The sequence below is a fragment of the Brachionichthys hirsutus genome, chromosome 7 (assembly GCF_040956055.1).
Source record: "Brachionichthys hirsutus isolate HB-005 chromosome 7, CSIRO-AGI_Bhir_v1, whole genome shotgun sequence".
Lineage (NCBI taxonomy): Eukaryota > Metazoa > Chordata > Actinopteri > Lophiiformes > Brachionichthyidae > Brachionichthys > Brachionichthys hirsutus.
This window is the reverse complement of record NC_090903.1, coordinates 13,911,751-13,919,444: the sequence shown is the minus strand read 5'-3', so window position 1 is coordinate 13,919,444 and position 7,694 is coordinate 13,911,751. Positions and strand designations below refer to the sequence as shown.

General features: G+C 46.6%; 2 protein-coding genes across 3 annotated transcripts; one reads left to right on the top strand and one right to left on the bottom strand.

Annotated features, from left to right (window-relative positions):
* Positions 1-428: 428 nt before the first annotated feature.
* mrpl57 (mitochondrial ribosomal protein L57) lies at positions 429-740 on the bottom strand. Its single transcript, XM_068741659.1, has one exon. It carries the CDS (start codon positions 738-740, stop codon positions 429-431), a length of 312 nt encoding a protein of 103 aa, XP_068597760.1.
* Positions 741-2,355: 1,615 nt separating this feature from the next.
* On the top strand, positions 2,356-6,158 carry LOC137895946 (cytochrome P450 3A56-like). Of its 2 annotated transcripts, none has more exons than XM_068741474.1 (13): positions 2,356-2,459; positions 2,549-2,642; positions 3,174-3,226; positions 3,345-3,444; positions 3,613-3,726; positions 3,982-4,067; positions 4,167-4,309; positions 4,407-4,531; positions 4,663-4,747; positions 4,840-5,000; positions 5,091-5,317; positions 5,397-5,528; positions 5,645-6,158. In XM_068741474.1, the coding sequence occupies exons 1-13, from the start codon at positions 2,389-2,391 to the stop codon at positions 5,679-5,681; spliced, it is 1,428 nt and encodes a 475-aa protein (XP_068597575.1). In that variant the 5' UTR covers positions 2,356-2,388; the 3' UTR covers positions 5,682-6,158. The 2 variants fall into 2 exon arrangements, with proteins under 2 accessions (XP_068597575.1, XP_068597574.1); XM_068741473.1 differs by having other exon boundaries at positions 5,397-5,559.
* Positions 6,159-7,694: the final 1,536 nt, after the last annotated feature.

Genomic DNA, 7,694 nt, shown 5'->3' with positions numbered 1-7,694 from the left:
AAAGTCATCAATTCAATATCTTGAATGCAGAAGTCAAATTCCTGCACAACACTGAGTCACTATTGACCTGTCGCCACATCACCTCCAGGTATTACGGCGTCACCGCAGCCTTTTGTTCCCAGCAGAAATACCGTTCAGGGCGAGAGGAAGGTTTAACGGAACCACGGAGTGAAAACGGTTTTAATCCGTTAAGAAACGGAGCGCAATGGTGGCAATTATAAAAGCTCTGGGGCGACGTCTGGAAGTGCGTTTAATTAATGCGTCAAAATAAAGACAGGATGGTGAACGTTTTCTTTATCCCGAGCTGAACGAGACGAGAGTCTCCACGCAGGCTGTTAGTCAGCGATACAGAACCACAGACACAAACATGTTATATCGCCACACTATCAGTCAGTCCCGTCCGTGTCCCCCCCCCCCCCCCCTTTACTTTAATTTGACCAGGTCTTGGTGATTCTGAGATGACTCAGGTGATCTTCGATGCGTTTGTGTTCGGGGAAATTGGCAAATTTGGACGCTTTCAAATTGAGCCAGTCCCGAGCTCGGCGCTCTGCGGCGTGGCCGCGCTCCTCATTCGCCGTCATGTACGGCCGGCTGAGCCAGTACTCGTTCTCCCCCTCGCGGTCCAGGTGCTGCAGCATGTTGCGTTTCATCTGCCAGGTAATTTTACGCGGGCGCCGCGTTTTCCCAATCCACTGCTTCCCAGGGATGCCTTTCCGCAACAGGCTGAGTGTGAGGAACATGGCGGAGAATGGTCTCTAAAAAGAAACAACGGATTAGTGACAGTCGTCACGCCAGAAGTAGCTGCCAACAGAGCAGAATATTTAGATGCTTGCATCACAAAGATATGCTTGTGAGAATGCTGCGATACTGACGTGATTGAATCTAAGAAGTCTTTCTGATCACCTCGAAATGTGATTAATGCAAAATCTTACATAAATATGAAGCACAGAAGCAAAAACAAATCGGCGTCTGCGGTGTCAAAGACTGCAGGTTTAGCAGCTATTCCATCTAACAGATATATCATCATAAAAATGATTGTGTGAAGATATGAAGTCTCAAATAACAAGGACTCCATGGGTTAAAAAGTCATTGAATTAAAACATTTTAAATATTAACTCTAACCCTTGACATTCAGCGGTTTCCCTGGTTCACGGTTTATTTACTCTTCCCAACAATCTGTGAGGAATATGATCCCTTTTGTAAGCCGTTTATCACACACACACACACACACACACACACACACACGTCTTTCAGCACTGTGTACTATAACACTGATGACTGCCCTGAACACATGGAACGACCTCTGCCCCAGAGGTCGTTCCATGTTTACAACAGTGGAATGAAATCACGTCAGCGACATCTCACCGAAGGGTTTAGTGATCAAAACGGCATAAGAGCTGCTTTAACATGACTCTTATAAGACGCTGATCATTGTCGTTAGGCCACGGAAGAGTTGATCAACTGTTGAGATATAGTTGCAGATAATATTTTCCTGTCTTTTAAACTCAATTCCAAATGTTTACACCTTTGGCAAGCCGGGTTTGATTGGTTGCTTTGACACGAGTAACGCATCATCATGGTGTGTGCTCACCCCTAAGAGAAATTACACAGTTTATAACGTCATCACAGCAGGATGCTGCGGTAACTGCCCAAAGGTCTTTCACTCGCGTACCTTTGATAGCAAACCAGCACAGAAATTTCATCTGCCAAACCATGTGTGGCTAACTTAGATTAGCCTAGCCTAAGCAAGGGCAGTTTGCAAGGGCATGAAATGTATCCGCGCAACGATCCTTTTAACACTTAAACTCCATTTCCGTTCCTTACCTCTCTTTCTTAACTATGACAAACGTTATTCTCTTGCGAAAGACGGGATGGGGGAGAAAAAAAACCCACCCCAATAAACGTGCGAGGAAATATTTAAAAAGTCACTAGCTACAAAGATGCTAACTTCCGTATTATCTACGGCGCGGGAGAAGGGTCAAAACAGTTGCCGCCCTAGTTGTTGCGCAGTTGTATTTGTTGTTGAAAAGCACGACCTGTGATCAATAGGAAACGAAGATTCAGTCGGGGGGGGGGGGGGGGGGGGGTGTCGGTGTTCGGTGATACAGGAGTTCGCTTTCTGATTCGGTTGTTGAATGAATGCGTTTTCTGGCTGCTGCCGCTTCGCCATTTCCGGTGGCATCAACAAACACACGAGCCAAAAAAAATCAAAGAAAAACTGAAAAGGGCGTGCCGTAATGTGCAGCGAATCAGCGCTGCGACGGATAAGAATGACGTCACCATCATTGCTCCTCCCACTGCCCGCTACTTAAATTCACTTGTTTTCCAGATTTCTTCAACAGTTTTTCTGTAGTTTTCAGCTTCCGCTCGGGAAAAAAAACGGCAGAAATGTTTTACTTTGTGTTATTTTCGACGACGACATGGACTTTGGTGGCCCTCTTGTTCACTTTGTGCTTACTGTAAGTTGTTGTTAGCCTGTTGTGAAGCTTTTTATTAGTCTTATCTTACTGACTTCCTGGACTTGCTCTGAATGCTTTTTTCTTTTTAGATATGCAGTATGGCCCTATAGGAATTCAAATAAATTTGGAATACGCGGACCAAGACCTGTTCCATTTCTTGGCACAACATTGCACTTAAGAAAGGTAAGGTATAAAATACATAAAATATATTTAATTTGTGTTTTTTTTTTCCGTGATTTGTTGGTTGAGAATTAAATAAACGTTCTTGGGACTCGGGTAGGAGGGTACTGGGTGTGTCTGCAGGGAGGAAAGGAGTGTTAAGGAGACCTGGTGGTGGAACCAGGAAGAGAGGTGAGCTAAGAAGAAGTGGGACACTGAGAAGAAGGGAAAGGAGGAAACAAGCGTGCAGGGAGAGGAGGCGCAAGGCAAAAAGGCAAAGACAGAGGTGCGTTGAGGCTAGCGACGCAGCAGTCCAGGGACGGCCAGGAGGAGCTGCGTTGTGTCTTTGTAGATCTAGAGAAAGCCTAGGACAGGGTGCCCAGAGAGGAACTGTGGTTGCTGTGGCGACCCCTCACGGGACAAGCCGAAAGTACAGTAGTAGTATCTGGCATGAACTTCATGACTTTTTTCTTTGCTACAACGTACACGTTTTGCACATATTTGTTCGAAGCCCTTTGATGATTTGAAGCTTTCATTATTATTTTTTCTCCACAGGGAATTATACCTTTCGACCGTGAGTGCCATGAAAAGTACGGGGAAGTTTGGAGGTGAGTTTTAGAGACAAGAAGCGACACGAGGAGGATATCGCTGCCGTTGTGGAACCATTTAGATCCAAGTATATTTGGCGTAAACCATCAGTGCCTGCTGTGATTTCTTTTGTTCCAGACTATACGAAGGACGAAACGAAGTCCTGGTCACGACAGACCTCGAGGTTATTAAAAGCGTCATGGTGAAGGAGTGCTACTCGGCGTTTACCAACCGCAGGGTAAGACACGCTTCCTTCCTGACTTTAGCCATTTTTAAGAAACACAAAGGCCTCACCTTGATTTTTGTCACGTGGCCAAAATATATCAAAAATACACGCTTGTGTTCTCGCTGGAGATGTCGTTTCATAGGTAGCTCTAAGCGCTCTGTGTCTCCTCGATGTTCCCAGGAAAACTTTTTCCCAGGACCCATGGACGATGCCATCACCGTAGTAAAAGATGAAAGGTGGAAGAGAATTAGGAGCTCCATTTCGCCATGCTTCACCAGTGGAAGGCTGAAACAGGTCAGCTTCTTCCATCGGCTCCCGTAAATGTGCGCGAGGAATTGGGAAACGCGGAATTAAGATCCGTTTTGGTAGAATTTGAATCGCCTGCCTTCTGTTCCACGTTCATCTCTGTTGATAATCTCAAATCTGATCTTGAAGAAAAGCAAAGCGACACAATCAAAAGGGGGGAAAGGGGGAAAAGGGGGAAAAGCACCACACACGTCTCAGGTGACACTCCCGGGGCGACCCTCCTCCTCTCTCTCTCTCTCGAAGGTTTTTCCTGTCGTTGCTCGCTACGCCGACCGACTCGTCGAAAAGCTTGGAAAGACACCGGCGAGCGAGTCCATCGATGTGAAGAAGTACGCCGTCGCTCTCTTTACGCACGCCGCACGTCGTCCACGTTAGTTCCCGTACAGAAACGTCTCTCTCTCTCTCTCTCTCTTTGTTTCCTGCCGTAGACTTTTTGCTCCTTACAGTCTGGATGTGGTGACCAGCGTGTCGTTCAGCGTCGACGCAGACTCCATGAACGACCCGGAAGATCCGCTCGTCACTCACCTCACGAAGATCCTTAACTTCCGGCTGTGGCCGTTCCTGATTCTGAGTGCGTTCTCTCCCCTCCCCCTCCGATCCGGGAGGAGGCGGCGTGATCGTCTGAGCGGCTTGGACTTCCTCTGGTTAACGCTTTGTTCTCCTCTCAGTGATATTTCCCTTTGCTTACCGGCTGCTGGCGCTGCTCAAGGTGGAAATAATGCCCAAACGCAGCTTAGATTTCTTCTACGACATCATCAAGAAGTTTAAAGAACAGCATCACGCAGAAGAATCTGTAAGCATTGAACACGATTACCTCGCCGCCTCGCCCCGTCGGCGCTCTCGTTAGTCGCGTTTTTTTTCCTTTCATTTGACTCGTTTCGTTTCAAGTCGCTGCGTTTCGTAGTCATTTTTGTGTCGCGCCAGGGACGAGGGGACTTCCTGCAGGTGCTGCTTCAGAGCGAGATCCCAGAATCCGACGTAAAGAACGAACACGATCAGCCAAGTAAAGGTATCACGAATCAAATGCGTCATTCTCAGCCCGTTTAAAACGATCGCCCAGACGAAGGACCGCCTCCTAAATGCCTTTGTGTCTTCTTGTAGGTATGACTGAGCACGAGATTCTTTCCCAGGCCTTCATCTTCATCTTCGGCGGCTACGAGACCACCAGCGCCACCCTCACCTACCTCTTATACAACCTGGCGACGAACCCGGAAGCGTTGCAGACCCTGCATGAGGAAATCGACTCCAACCTTCCCAGAGATGTTCAGTAATTTTGCGTGACTGCAGCTTCACTAGATCGAGTCTCCTCCCGACCCTCACCTGTGTCTCTGTGGTTCACCTTTGCCTCAAAGGCTCCCATCTCGTACGAGGACCTGATAGGCCTCCAGTACCTGGACCACGTCTTAAACGAGTCCCAGCGCGTGATGCCCACCGCACCTCGACTTGAGAGGATGTGCAAAGAAACCATCCAGATCAACGGCGTCACCATCCCCGAACGAACCCTGGTTCAAATCCCTCTGCACCTTTTACACACAGACCCCAAATACTGGAGCTCACCTGAGCTTTTCAGACCGGAGAGGTGAGAATCCACGGATCGACGGTCCTCTCTCCGTGGTTTTAATTCAGCCATGTCGAGCATCTTGTCGTTTCCCCCGCAGGTTCGATAAGAGCAGCGGAGAGGAGGTGAACCCCTACGTCTTCATGCCGTTCGGTATCGGGCCCCGGAACTGCGTCGGGATGCGCTACGCCATCCTCGTCATGAAGATGGTCGCGGTCCGTCTCCTGCAGAGGTACACCGTGGAGACGTGCAGAGAGACCGTGGTACGACTGACTCGCAGTAACGCACGCTGACGCGCATTCACGCCGCTCTGCCGGGAAAGTCCTGATTTTACATTTCCTCCTGTAGATTCCGTTGGAGTTCGACTGGAAGTTTCAGCCGGTAGCGCCAGTAAAACTCCGCTTTGTTCCCAGGCAGCAGTAGCCGCGGCGGGAGCGCCTCCAAATCTACCGTGATTGTACTTCTTATTTTGTACCTTTTGTAGATTTATGGTCTGTGGTGCCGACAAGAGGGCATCTAAAGATCTGCATTTTCACCAGTAATACTAATACAGTATATAAATACATTTAGTGCTTCGCTCTCTGCCTTGCAATGCAGATTTTTCTTGCAGTGTTGATCAAATGTTTTAAATTCCTAAAGAGCCTCTTTATAATTGTTGATAGGAAATACTAAATAAATTGATCCAAGCAGCTGTCGTGTTGCTAGTCGGACTTTCATGAGCGGAAGGCGACAGAATCCGAAAGATTTACCATCATCTGGATCCAGAATCGTTTTTTTTTTTTAATTCCCTATGAGATAACGTCACCTGGTCTGGAGACTGTAAATATTCAGGTTCTGGGCATCCAGAATATATAAATTTACAGGCCTCGTGAAACTTTGCTAATAATTACGATGGTTTAAACTGCAGCTGAAACTGTTCTGATTCAGTCGTTAGCATTGACTTTAGGCTTCTTCAATGGTTCCTGAGCCAAATTCTGTCAAGTGTCATTGATTTCATTTATCTTAAAGCTTGTGGGATTATTCTTAATTTATGAATTTAATTTACATGAATGAGCTTCATAATGAAACCAGGCCCATCAGGGAATCCACGAGATCGTTCATTCCTGACCTTGGAGCGTTCAATGGCCTTTGTCTCCATCTAGCGGCCGCCTCCGGCGTGACAGGCAAAGATATCTCAAAACATCGGAAAATGACACGCACGTTGCATTCTTTTCTTTAATAAGTTCACAACAGGGTAGAAACCGGATCCACTCGTACAGTATAAAGGTTAAAGTTCACTGTGAAACGACTTGAGGTTCCCCAATTTACTCTCATGGCTTGTTTCAGAGTTACGAACGTCCCACAAGTTTAAACATGAGGAAAGAAAGTTATGTCTCTTTGTCCTGAGAGAAGGTACTTTTAATGATTCACTGTTTTGAAATTCAAAGTTTGGATTAAACAGAGGTAAATGGTGAAACTAACATTTCATTCACAATACATTGATTTGCAAAGACGATCGTTAACCGAAGAAAAGCTATGAAGGTTAAGGGAAACATCGGGGTGTGTGTAACCGTCAGATGAAACAGGAGCAGCACGTTTCCTCGATCAGACGCTCTGAAACATCAGATAGGACCATTTACAGCCGACGACATAAGACAGAGCCGAAGCCTTCCATTCCAAATCACAAGAAGGTGCCGGTTTAATGAGAAATGTCGCTGACATTTTGTTTCTTCTAGTTGAAATGTGCTAAATAAATTATCTGCCACCGTATCAAGGTTAAATCCCACGCAGGGCAGAAGAAACGCAACGTGGGAAAATAAACCTGCTACATTCACCCAAGAGCCGAATATCTGTGCGTTTTGGGGCGGGACGTTTGACCCAGTTGGCAGCAGTTGGTCAAATCATGTATAATGGGATTGTACTTGTGTGTGCACACACACGCGCACACACGCGCACACAGGTAAACAAACACATTTACCAGGTTGTAAACAAAAGCTCTTTTTTTTTCTATCAAAGAATATAAAACTGTTCGTTCTCAGCTCTCGGGATGATCAGAACGAGCGCGTGGGATTAAAAAACAGTTTCGAGGAGTATTTTACGAAGCCTTTTGGAGTCCTGAGTTTATCGAACAAACGAAACACAAAAAGGCCAGAGTTCACGTGTCGGAGGAGAGCGGTAAAGGACAACAGGATGATGCTTCCCACGCCTCCATGGCAGGTACGGTTTGGAACGAGGCACTCGTCATTCGGGAAAGATGTTAAACACTTTAGAGAGTCAGAGGAATGGGGAAAACGACGGCAGAACGTTTCACACCTCTGGAGCTCAAAGCCTCCCCACTAAAATAATTCTCACATCGTAAAAGTAAAACGCATTTATTACTGGTTTCAGATTCCGTGTGTTTCACAGGTTTGGATTTTAA

What these genes read in the sequence shown, in the direction of transcription:
- mrpl57 (XM_068741659.1), bottom strand. Translation starts at nt 740, where the DNA reads ATGTTCCTCACACTCAGCCTGTTGCGGAAAGGCATCCCTGGGAAGCAG.
- LOC137895946 (XM_068741473.1), top strand. Translation starts at nt 2,389, where the DNA reads ATGTTTTACTTTGTGTTATTTTCGACGACGACATGGACTTTGGTGGCC. An exon ending in CAACATTGCACTTAAGAAAG is followed by an intron (nt 2,643 to 3,173) that starts GTAAGGTATAAA and finishes TTTTCTCCACAG; the next exon opens with GGAATTATACCTTTCGACCG. An exon ending in GTGGCCGTTCCTGATTCTGA is followed by an intron (nt 4,310 to 4,406) that starts GTGCGTTCTCTC and finishes TTCTCCTCTCAG; the next exon opens with TGATATTTCCCTTTGCTTAC.